At 41.6% G+C, this 14,043-nt stretch overlaps 1 protein-coding gene across 5 annotated transcripts in view; it reads right to left on the reverse strand.

Annotated features, from left to right (window-relative positions):
• Positions 1 to 7: 7 nt before the first annotated feature.
• The window catches only part of LOC118412823 (transport and Golgi organization protein 1 homolog), a 33,607-nt gene continuing 19,571 nt past the window's right edge, over positions 8 to 14,043 (reverse strand). Inside the window, exons 7-31 of one of the 5 annotated variants that reach the window (XM_035815872.1) lie at positions 10,726 to 14,004; positions 10,456 to 10,520; positions 8,377 to 8,550; positions 7,951 to 7,981; positions 7,455 to 7,543; positions 7,239 to 7,316; positions 6,782 to 6,892; positions 6,543 to 6,614; positions 6,124 to 6,228; positions 5,794 to 5,825; positions 5,588 to 5,617; positions 4,968 to 5,058; positions 4,645 to 4,723; positions 4,235 to 4,287; positions 3,900 to 3,990; positions 3,504 to 3,642; positions 3,138 to 3,239; positions 2,834 to 2,930; positions 2,591 to 2,658; positions 2,314 to 2,402; positions 2,053 to 2,115; positions 1,316 to 1,765; positions 1,012 to 1,032; positions 702 to 778; positions 8 to 388 (exon numbers count right to left, since the gene is read on the reverse strand). In XM_035815872.1, the coding sequence (XP_035671765.1) occupies positions 230 to 388; positions 702 to 778; positions 1,012 to 1,032; positions 1,316 to 1,765; positions 2,053 to 2,115; positions 2,314 to 2,402; positions 2,591 to 2,658; positions 2,834 to 2,930; positions 3,138 to 3,239; positions 3,504 to 3,642; positions 3,900 to 3,990; positions 4,235 to 4,287; positions 4,645 to 4,723; positions 4,968 to 5,058; positions 5,588 to 5,617; positions 5,794 to 5,825; positions 6,124 to 6,228; positions 6,543 to 6,614; positions 6,782 to 6,892; positions 7,239 to 7,316; positions 7,455 to 7,543; positions 7,951 to 7,981; positions 8,377 to 8,550; positions 10,456 to 10,520; positions 10,726 to 14,004 (5,645 nt within the window). In that variant the 3' untranslated portion in view covers positions 8 to 229. Of the gene's footprint in view, positions 389 to 701; positions 779 to 1,011; positions 1,033 to 1,315; positions 1,766 to 2,052; positions 2,116 to 2,313; positions 2,403 to 2,590; positions 2,659 to 2,833; positions 2,931 to 3,137; positions 3,240 to 3,503; positions 3,643 to 3,899; positions 3,991 to 4,234; positions 4,288 to 4,644; positions 4,733 to 4,967; positions 5,059 to 5,587; positions 5,618 to 5,793; positions 5,826 to 6,123; positions 6,229 to 6,542; positions 6,615 to 6,781; positions 6,893 to 7,238; positions 7,317 to 7,454; positions 7,544 to 7,950; positions 7,982 to 8,376; positions 8,551 to 10,455; positions 10,521 to 10,725; positions 14,005 to 14,043 lie in introns of all 5 variants that reach the window. The other 4 variants (XM_035815865.1, XM_035815894.1, XM_035815887.1 and 1 more) reach the window with 4 other exon arrangements.

The raw sequence follows: 14,043 nt of genomic DNA on the forward strand, positions 1-14,043 counted from the left end.
CAAAATCTAGAGGAACTCCCCTAGCTGTTCTACATACATATGCAACAAAATAATTGCTTCATATATCTTGAGACTTTGTATATTTAACTTCTTTGAAAGGAACCTTACATATGACCAGATTAATATGTACCACTTTGTAAGATGTGGCACTTAAAATTGAGACACTTGAGACCCTCCAGTGCAAGCCAGAGGTTTAAGGACAGTGTTTGTTTTCTCTGAGATGTTTGTACTATGGCGGCATTCTGGACCGGTCTCGTCTGTCCTCATCACTAGGGGGTGGTCTTCTCCCCATGGGAGGGGGGTTGGGAGACCTCCGGGGAGGGGGCGGGCCATGAGGGCTGAAGTGTTGGGGAGGGGGGCCGCCAGGGGGTGGGGGGCCCATGTAGTGCTGCAAAGTAAGACAGGCAAAAATCAATACACTTACATGTCTATGTCATGGGATAACTCTTTAAAATTTGGACAAAACAAAATTTTAAACAAGAAATTAGGAAAAATTAGGATTTATAGTGTTTCATATTTCTGATTGCAATAACTGTGTAATATAAGAGTCATGAAAGGGAGACTTGTTTGCTATGTCATGATTTCAGAGTAGACAGGTCAGCGTGAAAACAAAGAATAAAAACACAGCAAAAGTTAAAAATTTACAGTACCCGGACATGTAATAGTTGCAACAGTGTTAAGTAAAGGTTTTGAGTACTCACCTGTGGGGAGTCTAATGGTGATGATGTTCGTGGGATACCCATGGGGGGAGGGGAGGGGGGTCCAGTTGATCTGGAGTCTGTCAGAAACAAGAGTCAGGTACCACATTAGCCAATAGAAATTACATTCTAAAATGTGGCTGCTCAAAGGGAGAGTTACAATCACAAAAGTGCACATGATGCAAACAAAGACAGAAGTAAACCAAGTAATATCTCAAGGCAGGTACACCACTGAAGTTGTGTGTAGACATTACAGGATCACAGAAAGATGACAAGAAATTCAGGAGAAAAAGACTTGAAGTGAGGAGATCACCTTGTGAGCCTGACTCCTCATCTGAAAGACAGACAACACACAGGACAGCTCAGAGAAAAGCACACGTAGCAAGAAGAACACCACAGAAGAGAATCATATCAAAATCACAAGAGTAAAGAAATAACATTGCCTCAATCTACACTTTTATTAAAATCCATTAATGGAATCAAATACCTGTTCTGTTCAAGCTATAATTGATCAAAAGAAACTGATAATTTGTTGACATCTTTAAAGAGTCATCAGTATCAGAGATTAACCATTAGTGTTGATGATACACGTCATGAAAGGAAAGTACAGCACAAACCTGGTCTCCTGGGAGGTCCTCTAAGCTCTCTGGGGCCTGACATTCTCCCAGAAGAAGGGGGTCCTCGCATAGGCATAGGAGGGAGGGATCCCGACCCTCTCCTCAGGTCAGGGGGTGTCATAGGAGGGGGGCCTCCTCGAGGGGGTGGGAAATCCATAGGTGGACCTCTGTGTGGACCTGGACCGAAGTCAGGGTGGCCAAACGGTTCCGAGGGCGGTCTGCGATCAAAGTCTCTGTCAGGAGGAAAGTCCCGTTCAGAGGAAGGTCTACTACGGCGGTCAAAGTCTCTGTCTGGGAAGTCGTCCGGAGGGCCACGGAATGGGGGTGGTCCGAGGGGCGGAGGCCCCATGGGGGGTGGGGGACCTCGGAAAGCCATCTCTGGGGGTGGGGAAGGGGGTCCATCAAAATCACCATTACGGCCTGGAGGTGGACTTCTGCCGAAGGGAGGACCTGGATAGTGGAAATACACACAGGAATCATTGTCATACACATTAACACAGGTTAAGCACATGAAAACGTATACATTCTTTTCAAACAAGCAGTACAAGCAGTACAGTATAAACAACAAGTGAAGCATGCAGATTCAGTTTCCTGAGTTCTGCAATCTGAACAGCTGAAGGTTTGGACTACTTTTAGTCTATATTCCTTATGTTTTTGTGGAGACATGACCATTTCATCAAGGAGGCATCAGGAAGAAAGCTAGTGGTTGTTGTTGTAAGGCATATATTTGTACCTACCGTGCCTGGGTGCCCCTGGGGGCAGCAGGGGTGGGGAGAACCGTGGAGGGAAAGGAGGTGGTCCTGAAACAAGAAAAAAAAATTATTAGACTTCATCTCATCTCATCAGGAAAAAGCTTCTCCTTTTTATAGGCTACAAATTTTGATGGGTTTCAGCACGAGTCAGCAGGGCTAAGGTTCCACATTGCAATACAAACAAACAAACATTAAGGTATAAATGAAAGTGGACAAGATGAAAACACAAACAGCTTCTGAATGTACCATTGATTGGTGTTGGCTTGATCAGAGGTGGGGACTGCATCAGGTATTTGTCCTTCTCTTTGGCCAAGGCATTCTCAACTTCCAGCAACCTGAAGAGGATAACAGACATGTAAGTATCACTGTGGGAAGGGTTTACTGTCCATCTTCTTGGTCAATCCTAGTGGAGATTCTCTAAGGAGCCAATACTCCAAACACAGTTACATACCTCAGAATACTTAGTACCTATTTCTCATAACATGCTTTGTACACCATGTGAAAATATTTCTGGACTGCTTACTTCTGTCTGAGTGTGGCAGCTTCTCTTTTGGAGTCCTGTGCCTCACGCTCTGACGTCCTGGCAGCCATCTATGTAGAAATCAAATACATGTAATTACAAACACTCTACCCAATTCAATTAAATTCAAGTCATGTCAGGCCAAGCATGACGTAAAACTTAGGTCAGCATTATGGGGTTTTCCAACTAGTTTCAAGAACTGTTGAAAAAATGTTTTTCTGAAGTGGAAGTAGAATTGGGACTTACCCAGCTTTCATGAGCCTTCTTCTCGATGGATGCTATCTGGTTCCTGAAGCTCCTCTCCGACTCCTGCATTTCTTTCAGAAGGTCATCCTTTTGGTTTCTGGGGGAAAACAAACAAGTGTAAACATACAAATAAATAGCAAAAGATAAACAATCTTTGTGTGTCCAAATCCCTATCATTATCATTATCATTCTCTCTGCTTCGGAACGTATGTAACTTGTGGTAAACAATGTAAAAATGAGTGAGCAATAGGTGTATTCTGCCATTAGACCTTGCTCAAAAGTTGTGAGAAAAGGAAATACTAACTGGTAGAGCTCCACTTGTTCTTTAGCCATTTTGTACTTTTCCTGTGTATCCTGCACCTTGCCACTCACATCCTGCCGGATCATTTCCTCTTTACCAAGTTTTCTGAAAAGCAAAAACACATTGGGATCAGATGAATATATGATGAACATACAGAGACCCACAAAGAAAAAATAACAAAATGTAACCTCAGATAAATCAGACTATTGCATATCATGAACATTCTTGTTTTATTTTCAGTGATGTTCATGTTGTGAATTTGTGACACAGTGAATCTTTTCCTTGCATTACAATTGTACCACCCACAAATTCAAAACACCCTACTGTGGAATACTGAAAATAGTAAAACACAGGAGAGAAGCTCCTTACCTCTGCAGTTCCACTTCTTTCTCCTTGAAGTAGTCCTGAAGAGTGTTCAGGCGCACCTGAGCCTCATAGTACTGCTTCTCAGCACGCTTCCTGGCCTCGGAAAGGTTATCCACCTGCATTTGGAGCCTGTCCGTTTTGTCTGAAAATAAAAACGCAAACCCCTACATTGTGAGACTAAGGACTAACAAGCAAAATTGAGCATGTTTGAGGGTAGAAATGTTCTATGAGCAAATCCTGTGTGTGAGTGTATGTGTTTGGTATATCAAGACAAGTTGAGATGAGAAAAATATACGATGTCTTTACTATACCTTTAAAGAACTGTCGAATTACTTTTCAAAACATTTCTAAAGGAACTCAGCAGATTTAGAAAAAGACCATAGCATAGGGAGTCTGTACCTTCATACTCTTTCCTAGAGCCGTCCGCTTCCTCCAGCCGAGAGCGAAGGTAGTCCCGCTCTGACTCTACCAGCTTCAGGGTGGAGTTTATCTGATGAAAGCAAAAAAGGAAAGCCACAGTTTCAGAACAGAAAACAAACACATATTACAGAATGCAGGATTGTCTGAATGAGATGACAGTAACACATAAGCAAGTTGCTTTTCCTTCTGTCTACAATAAAACCATGGATAGGTGCTCATATTATGGACTCCAGCAGCAAAAGTAAGAGCTTACAACATGCTGAAAAAGATACAGTGACAAAATTGCAACAAATTTCAGGAAACAGATGACTTACTCGTGCCACATCCAACATCTGCTGAATCTTTTCATCCTTTGCTGTGGAGGCATCTGTGAGATGATGGGATGAAACTGTTGTTGAATATCATCCGTCTCATCAACATATCAAGAACCGAAATAACTCAAGCCCACTACTGGTAGTATCTTTTGTAATAGTCTATTTACATTGAGGAAAACTATCAACTTCTAACTAAATACTGTCAATCTTGAAACTATTGCCTTTTATGTGGTGACTTCATAATTGTCTAACTCCAAATTCAAAACATAGCAAAAACCTCTTCCTTCTTATTTTAAAATAAAACCACCAACAAGGTGAATAGCTTAACAGTAACTTTACAGTGCATGTAGTCACTAGAAATGGAATCTACCATATCTACAATACATCTTCTCAGACAGGACACTCCTTACCTTCACTATCCTCTTCCACCACAGCTGCAGCATCCTCCGACTCCAGAGCCTTGATCTGCATCAGGCAGTCTCTGAGGACCTGGAGAGCCAGTTTTGTGTACAGAGAGAATAACTAGGTCTGTCTGTCTCTCAACATGTGCACTACAACATGCATTCAACTACATGTAGATGGAAATCAGTAACATCTGTTGTGAACAAAAGCATCCATGTGTTTTACAGATATCAATAAATGCACTGAAGAACCTACTGTTTCATGTATGTATGACTGCAAAGACCTGTGGAAAACTTTACTACAATCCATACAGAACTGGTGGCTAGCCTACCTCAATCTCATTTTCCTTATACTGGACATTCTCCTTCAGCTGCTCATTCTCCTGCTTGATCAGCTCAATGGACTCCTTCAGTTCACTAAACCTGCAAGGTGCATGGCATTAATGTGATGGGAGAAATGTACCATAAACTGTTGTTAAGGTATCTCTTGTTGTCATGTGCAACTTACAAAGTAACATCATACGGAAAGTTCTCTAAAAGGCTTTCTGATAAATATTTTCCTCCCATTACCAGAATGTGTTCTAAGTCCATACACCATTGGTCAGTCTTACATCTAAAAGACTAGCATGCACTTGCCATCTCCCGTGTTTCCTTTATGTTATTTCACCAATGCTAACCTTTGAATACCTTTCAAAACCTTAAAATATCCTGTTAATACACCACTTGGTTCAAATCACACAATAATTCTTTTCATACCACCCAATAATGTGGCATGTTAACTTTAGAGTAACACCAACCAACTCACCAACATCAGTCCCCAACTTAATGAACATCAGTTTATAAACATTGTGTTGCAATGAAAAGTTCCACCAAAAACATACTAGCTACATTTCTTTGACCTTTAAATCAATTCCCCCTTTGTCCACCAATGTACATCTTTGACCATCTTCACCTTTCTGTTGGTATGTATTCTGCCATGATTCTGTGGAACACAACCAGTCCACAGTTCAAAGCTTGAAAATTTACCAGCTATATGTGTACAATGTCCTATTTAATACTAGTGATATGCAAGTGCAGTGCCAACAAAAGTTAGCAACTATGTGAACACTGATCCAAAGAAGGCATGTTAGGTGATACATGAACCAAAGAAACACTTACTGCTCTTGGCGTCCTTGAATTTCTTCTTCCAACTGAAAGAAAGAGAAAAGTGCATCCACCTTTAGTCACATTAGTAAAAACTTGTTCATTTGCAACGATAATGCTCAAATATGTTAACCATCAAAAGAATGCACATATACATGTACTTTAAACAGAAACCAATGCTAACTGAAGAAGCATGGCATTATCTAACACAATTGGCAGACCCAGAGCACCAGTCCAATCCTGTTATTTATCTTTGCAAAGGAGGTGCCCAGAAGTACTAGGAAAATAAAATCACATTTATCTGATAATCCATGTCATATACATATATACTTGTTGTTTCCCCACCTGACGTTTGCTCTCCTCCAGTAAGTCCCTGTGTTCCTTAATGTTCACCATCTCACTGTCAAGGTGTTTGGTCTTACTCTCGATCTCTGTTAGCCGCTCTTGTATCTAGGATTTCAAGAAGAACATTGGTATTGGTGGTGTTTTTCTGTGACAGTGTTACTAATTTTTAAAATGTTCTAAAATGAGCTAAAATGAATTATGTTACCTGTGAAAACCTAAACACTATTTCATACATACTCTTAATTCCAAAATGAAATTCATCACATAAACACTTTACTGAACTCTGTTGGTTAACCACTAGTATATTATTCAAATTAGTCTGCAATAAAGTTCACATCAACATTACATTGTATACACACTATTTATCATACAAGTTATTTCTACAGTAAATACAGAAAATAGAAGGTTTTTGAACCAACCTTTTCTTTTTCTTTTCTCTCCTTCTTTAAGTTCTTCTTGTATTCTGTTTCTATCTCCTGTTGTTTTGCATACTGTAATAGAGTAAAATCATTCAGTCATCCAATTAATCAACTCTATTTGCAATGACCTATTATCTATAATAATCGAAAATACTAATCTAAAACATATTTAGCCAACTTTCCATTTTTGTGTGATTGTGTTGTGATGTTCAGAAGCTTCTTAAGAACACATATCCTACCTCTGAGGATGTAGACTCTAACTGTTCCCTGGCCTCAGACACCTGGTCCATAAGTCTCTGGATCTCCTGGCGCAGGGTCACTTCCAACTGGTCATTAGATGATAACTTCTCCTGGGGGTCGGTTATTGGTTTATTTGTATCAGTACAAATGACCTGACTCTTTATCTCATATCCACTGCCACAAACTATTAGAACTATGTGTAATACTCTTTGTGGCATGGATTTTTCAAAGATATTGAACTATTCAGAGAACCTTTTATAACTCTTTTCCATCCGATCATCAAAACCTGCTAGACATTCCACTTTTTCTATGAAGATTACCCTAAATACAAGAACAAATTCTATATTTCAAGAATATGGAAGCATAACATTTTGCATAGCCGCTGTATTTATCAGTATTTCTAACAACTAACAAATCAGGCACTTGCCAACAGTACATATAATATCAATAGCTCACCTCTAGTTCAGAATTCTTCTTGGACAAGGCTTGGGCAGAGAACTTTTCTACATCCAGGGTTTCTTCCAATTCTCGTATCTGTAATAAAGATGACATCTATTTATCACACAGTTACTCATGAATGGAAACATTCAAATGATAGCTGAAGCATCAACAAAAATGATACTAGTATTTGGATCACAGCAAAAGTTGAAGGCAAGGGATAGCCTGACTTACTCTGTCTTCAGCAGCCTCTGCACCCTTCCTCAGGTCTTCTTTCTCCTTAGCAGCTTTATCAATTTCTGCTTCTAGCTGTTTCTTCACGACTGGAAAATAAAGATTTTTTTTTTTCAAGACAAGGTACATAAAGGAGGAAGTACTGACAGCTTAACCATAATAATCAGAAATAAATGACTATCACTGAAATGGTGCCTATAACAACTGAAGCTGCTAGAAATTCTAATAAGAAATAGGTAATCTTTTCCAACATTTAGCTCTGCACTGAGCTTAAGAGGTATTCACCAAATCAAAGAACAAAAAAATATCATTGAACTGAACAATGTTGTAGAAGTGGCGCTGTACTCAGCTCCTAAATCAATGAATAACCTTAGGGCACTGATAGAAGCGAAGACATTTATTTATGATTATTCATGGGTCAATGGTTTGGGTCAGTCCAATTAGTACACAACCCCTCAGGTAAAGTAAAGCACACAGAAAAGATGATTATTCTTACCTGCTGGGTCCACTGGTTTTCCATGGACACACTGTAAAGGAAACAAAGGTTTTACTGTTCAGTGCCAGCATTGTTTCACAGTTCTATACTTTTTTCTATGTAAAATGTAAAACCACCTCAGGGCACAAGTAACATGCTTGTTTTCTATGGACTCATTAACATGGCTGCATGTTTGGAATGTGACCACCAAGGTCTCTACTAGTAAACAACTGATGTGACCCAAATCATTAGTACGTTCTGCAATGTCAACACAAATTCAAACATTATTAACAGCTCTGTCACAAAGTGAAAACATGAATTCTTTAAATCCGTCAACATAAAATTTTAATGAAGTTATGATTTTGAAGTGTGTGAACATGAACACATGTTTCTAACAAAAAGTGTTTTTCCTTTCCAAAGAAAACAACAAAGTTCTAAGAAACGTACCCGTGTGACACACTTGTAGGAAAAGACGCAGAATGTGACGATCCCGACAAGCAGCGTTGTGACCACGGCCAGCCAGGGTATGGGGATGCCCTGGAAGATCAGGTCGTTCGGTGTGTACTCCAGCCCCCAGCCGCGGAGCTGCTCCGCCCACTCCGGTGGCACCAGGGCCCCGAGCTGCCGACAAAAACACACAGGCATCTCCCTAAGTATCTTCAGAAGCATCCCGTAAATCTGCAGCCAACTGATGGGTACTGGTACAGGGCAGCCGTACAGATCGGTAACCTCGAACCCGTAATGTTGGCAGATCAACTCGATATTTTGGCTCATGTTGACTCAAAGACCCCGTTCACACTCAAAAAAATGAAGCGGCTTCAACGTCGAAGCCGCTTCAACGGGCAAGCCGCTTCAAAAAAATTACGTTCACACTCATTTCATACAATCCGATTAATCGCACACAATTCCGTACCTGGACTTCAGGTACTTTTTTACAACATTGTTTGTAGGTTTTCTCAAACCCACTCTTAATAGTCTTATATCATGATCCAGAGAGAAAGCTGTTCAAAGATATGCTTGTTTCTTGTGATTTTGTTTTAGCTTGCTGTGTTTCCTCTCTCTTCGCGTGATAAAAAAAGCTTTGTTTGCTTCCCATTCCACTTGCCTTGACCCTACAGCGATTTTTTTTCTTTCCAGACATTATCATTGGGCACAAAAATCAGTAACGTGAGCAAACCTGTCAGTGTGGCGTGTGTTCCTGCTCCCGATACCTGGATATATAACCTCCAACAGGGGGCAAATCGGAAATTTGCATAGAATCTATCCCGCGTTGCGTTCACACTCGCGATTTCAGCCAAGCGGCTTGGTCACAAGTGTTTCAAACTACCTCTCAGGGAAGGATTGAAAACGAGCCGGATCGGTGAAAATGCAAGCCGCTTGGAGCGTTCACACTCAAGAATACGATCCGGATCAAGCGGCTTCGACGTTGAAGCCGCTTCATTTTTTTGAGTGTGAACGGGGTCAAAGTCAAATGATCTCAACTCAAAACGACAGGTAAATACGTGACAACAAATCGATCATGGAAAGGTGTGCAGCATAGACATGACAACATATGGACATGACAGCAAAAACGATAAGTTTCTTCCAATATTCTTTTAGAACACGATCATCAAGAATTTAGAAAGACATTCTAACAGATATTCGTAAAGAAAAATCTACTGCCCCCCTCCCCCTTCAGATCAAGGTTTGGTACTACTACTTCCGATCGTGATTTTACGACACAAGACCCCAAAGCTACGATCAATCGTACCTCCACAATCATTGAAAAATAACTTCATTAGCCATATGCTGTCAAGATTAATCGTCAGATTCTCTAGAATTGAGAGAAAGTTCACCTTTCCGAGCGATATTCGCAACGTAAGCGGGCTGGCGGTCGCCATCTTTGCTACGTAATCACAGTGCGAAGTACACGTCAGACGTGTCCGGGCGGACGAAGGTCGCGGATGTTTACGGAGTTTTCAATAGTTCCAGCCGGTACATTATCGATCGTCGCACAGCAGAGAAAGTACTTGACGAAACGAAGAATTTTTCACCGGATGTGCGACACTTGACCCCGGGCACACAACAGGGTTACTCAATTAGCCAGGGGTTACTACGGAGGCATATTCATTCCTGAGTATATAGTGGGCGCAAAGTCCCTAACCATACAGAAAAACGGATTATCGTAAACGTGGCAGTTTGCACTGGTGCCGTGATCTACTTGAAGGCCGCTCTATCAAGCCTGTCATGAGTTTTGGCTTTTCGATATTGTGGCTTTGCTTTTCACTAAAAGCTGGTTTAGGGTTACTTTCCTACTACTGAGCTTTATCGTTGACAATGTAACTTTAACGCTTAACAGTATAACGTAACATATAACGTTAATGTTCATAATATTAAAAAAAATATGTATTTTAAGTATTTACAATGCCGACAGGATAACTGTAACATTGCTAAAAATGAATCATGTATTTTCTTTCTAGACAACGTTATTGCCTTTTAATATTCCACACCATGTCTTTGAAGCTTGTTTTGCCCACTGAGACCTACCATTTCAAGAAACTGGAAGTCCAACACTATGTAGATGTCCTCAGTGTCAGTCTTTGAGATGTCTTCTGTTGGGAATTCAAAAGATATCAACAGCATTCAGCAAAATGAAATAAAACCATAAAGGAAAAGAGACTGCATGATCAAAAGTTTGTATAATTTCTTAATAGACAAAGCACCCAAGGAGAGACTTGAGCTTACTTTTGTTTTGATTACACATTTGTGCAGCACTGTTTGCAAATGGTCCACCTGATAAAAAATTCATCTCCTTACCATCTGCTTCCAATTCAGAAGCAGTTGCTGGTTCTGATGTGGGTTGCTCTTTGTCTGCAGCATCTGTCTGGTCTGGTGCAACTTCCTCCTCTTTCTCTTCTTCTGCTCTGAGGGCATCTAACTTCTCAGAGTCAAGGCCAACCTTGTCAATGACTTGTTCCGGTTTGGCACCTTCCAAGTACAAGTTAAGTGTTCTTTCTGTACTGCGTCCATCCCAACCATACCCCCGTGCAGGTTCATCAGGCAGTATGTATTGTGGTGTTTGTGCTGTAGCCTGGTCTGAAGGCACACTTGTCTCAGTTATATGTGCAGACTGCAGTGGCTCAGTTGGCTGAATAGTTGTAGGATCTGCAACACCAATGCTGTCTGTTTCTCCCATGTCTGGAGAAACCTCACTGCCTTGCAACAGTTGCTGCATCCCTGGTTTTGCTACATCTTTCTCCAGGTCCCCAATGGCCATATCATCTGAACTGGCAGTTGCTTCTGTTTTCATGTCTACGACTGGAGTGGACAGCATGCTGTCAGGACTACTTTGAACACTTGTGGGCATTATGTCTTCCCCAAATGGCTGTCCCATTATTTGGCTGTATTCAGACATAAATGCCTCTTTGTCCAGAACCTCATCCCAATCAAATGGTAAGTCCTCAGTTGACATGGCAACATCATCATCCAACACCTCATCCCAGACAATCGTGGTTCCATCTATGACTGTTTCCCCTTTGTTCTCCTTGGCCTTTCTTGCCTCTTCACGTTTCTCCTTCATCTTAGCAGTCCAATCCAGCATTTCCTGTCTTAGTCTTTCCTGCTGTTTTTGGTAGACACCATCTGATTTGGTAAGCTTTTCAACCTGTTCTCTAAGCTGTTGCCTGGCATTCTCTCCACTACCAAATGGAAACAGGGTATCAGTGTTGACTTTCTCCTCTGCTTTCGAATCTTCCTCCTGTTCATCCTTTACCTCTGGGCCAGGTTCCAAGATCAGGTTTTCCTCCATGTCATCCTGGCTGTTGACATCTGTTGCATCTGCTGTTGCAAAAGACAATTTAGATTCCAGCTGACCAAGCAGTGTTTCTGTTCTCTCTCTAGTTTTTGCAGTAATGGATTCAGTCATATCCATTAGTTTGTCCCGGATCTCCATCAGTTGAGGTGTCTCAAGTAACTTTTCAACATCTGGTTCGACTTCACTTGCTGATGCTTCATCCATCTTGGTGTCAGTTAAACCATCAAGATCATCTACTCCTGCTTCAGTCAGAGACTTCTGTTTCAAATCCTTGAACAACTCATCTGTCGCTTCCTGTTCATCTTTCATGACATTGTCTTCAGGCATTATATCTAAGTTATCATTGCCAGCGGTTTCATAATCTGATTCAGTGTTTTCCACCATATCAGATTCCAAAGGTTCCTTGTCATTCTCATCTGAACTCTCAATCTTCTCTCCTGGCACATCATTTTGATCTTCAACAATGCCATCCAAAGTTTCCTCTATATCTATAGAAGATGGACCCTGACTTTCATCCTCACTTTGGTCATGCAGTGTTCCAATGGCCTTTGCATCACCATTCTCAAGACTTGTTTCTACGTCTATGTTACTCTCTTTCAACCCTGAGGCAGCAGCAGCATTTTCATCTTCAAGCTGTTCCTCTTCCTCAGTAGTCTCCTCACCATCAGATGATTCAGTGGTCTCAGACTCTTCATCTGAGCTCAACTCTTTGTGTTGTGAAAGGTCCTCCTCTTCTTTGGGGACTTGGTCCTGTTTTTCTAACTGAGCTGACTGTTCTTCCGTATCTGATGCCTGGTTCTCGTCCATGTTATCTTCAGCTGGGGCATCACCTTGGCTTACTATTTCCTCTTGATGTGCCTCGTCTTTCTCTTCTTCCTGCTCCTCCTCAGAGCCCTCTTGCTCTTGGATGCCGTGCAACTGATTTGCTGCTATGGCATTTTCATCCTCCATCAGTTCTTCTTCTGGTTCTTCTGTTGTATCTTGTTCTTTCTCTCCATTTTCCCCCTGAATTTCCCTGTCACTCACTTGGGATGGGCTGTCAATATCTTTACCATCTTCTGTCTTCTCCTCCTCATCGTCCTCTAACTCCCCCTGCTTTGCAGCCACTTCCATTTCTTCTTCTTTTCCTGTCTTTTCTTTGTCATGTTTGTCTTCTTCATGTTCTGCCTTTTCTATACCTATATCCTTACCATCTTTTTCATCAACTTCTTCCATATTGAAAAACATATCATCTAGAGCCTCATCCTCTTGATCATCTTCCTCTTCATCCCCCTCATCATCATCATCACCTTCCTCCTCCTCCTCTTCATCATCCCCTTCATCATCTTCTTCCTCATCACCACCCATTTCTTTTCTATAATCTATTCCACCTAATTCCTCTTTGTTTACACCATCATCCTGCTGCCCCCCATCTGCTCTCTCCAATTCTTCCTCCAGTTGTGTGTCTTCTTTTCTATCCTCATGTTGTGTATCTTCCCTATCCTCCTGTTCTGTATCTTCCCCATCCTCCTGTTCTGTATCTTCCCCATCCTCCTGTTTTGTATCTTCCCCACCCTCCTGTTCTGTATCTTCCCCACCCTCCTGTTGCGTATCTTCCCCACCCTCCTGTTGCGTATCTTCCCCACCGTCTTGTGTACCTTCCCCACCCTCTTTTTGTGTATCTTCTTCTCTGCCCTCCTGTTGTGTATCTTCCCCACCTTTCTGTTCTTTATCTTCCCCACCCTCCTGCTCTATATCTTCCCCACCCTCTTGTTGTCTATCTTCTTCTCTATCCTCCTGTTGCGTATCTTCCCCGTCCTCCCATTGTGTATCTTCTACATCCCCCTGTTCTGTCTTCTCTTGATCCTCCGTTTGAGCATCTTCTTCAGCCACTTTCTGTACCTCCTCTTCCTCCTCCTGTTGCACCTCCTCTTGATCATCCCATTTCAACTCTTCTTCATCATCCCCCTCTTTATTACCCTCTTTGTCATCCATTTTTCCCACCTCCCCTCCATCCTCTTGTTCCACGTCCTCTTCATCCTCCCCTTCCTTCTCTTCTTCATCCTCCCGTTCTTCACGATTCACCTCTTCATCCTCCTGTTGGAAATCCTCTTCTTTCTCCTGCTGAATGTCTTCCTCCTCCTCCTGCTGTAGCCCCTCTTTATCCTCCCTTTGCTCCTCCTCTGTTTTGGCCTCTTGCTCATCGTCTGTATTCTTTTGCTCTGTTTCTGCATCCTGTTGTTGACTTTCCTTTTCTTCATCTCCCATGTCTTTATACAAGCTCTCAAGGTAGTCATTGAGATCTGAAGACAGAAACATAATTAAATATATGCTAATCCTTT

This window comes from Branchiostoma floridae, chromosome 1 (assembly GCF_000003815.2).
Source record: "Branchiostoma floridae strain S238N-H82 chromosome 1, Bfl_VNyyK, whole genome shotgun sequence".
Classification (NCBI taxonomy): Eukaryota; Metazoa; Chordata; class Leptocardii; order Amphioxiformes; family Branchiostomatidae; genus Branchiostoma; species Branchiostoma floridae.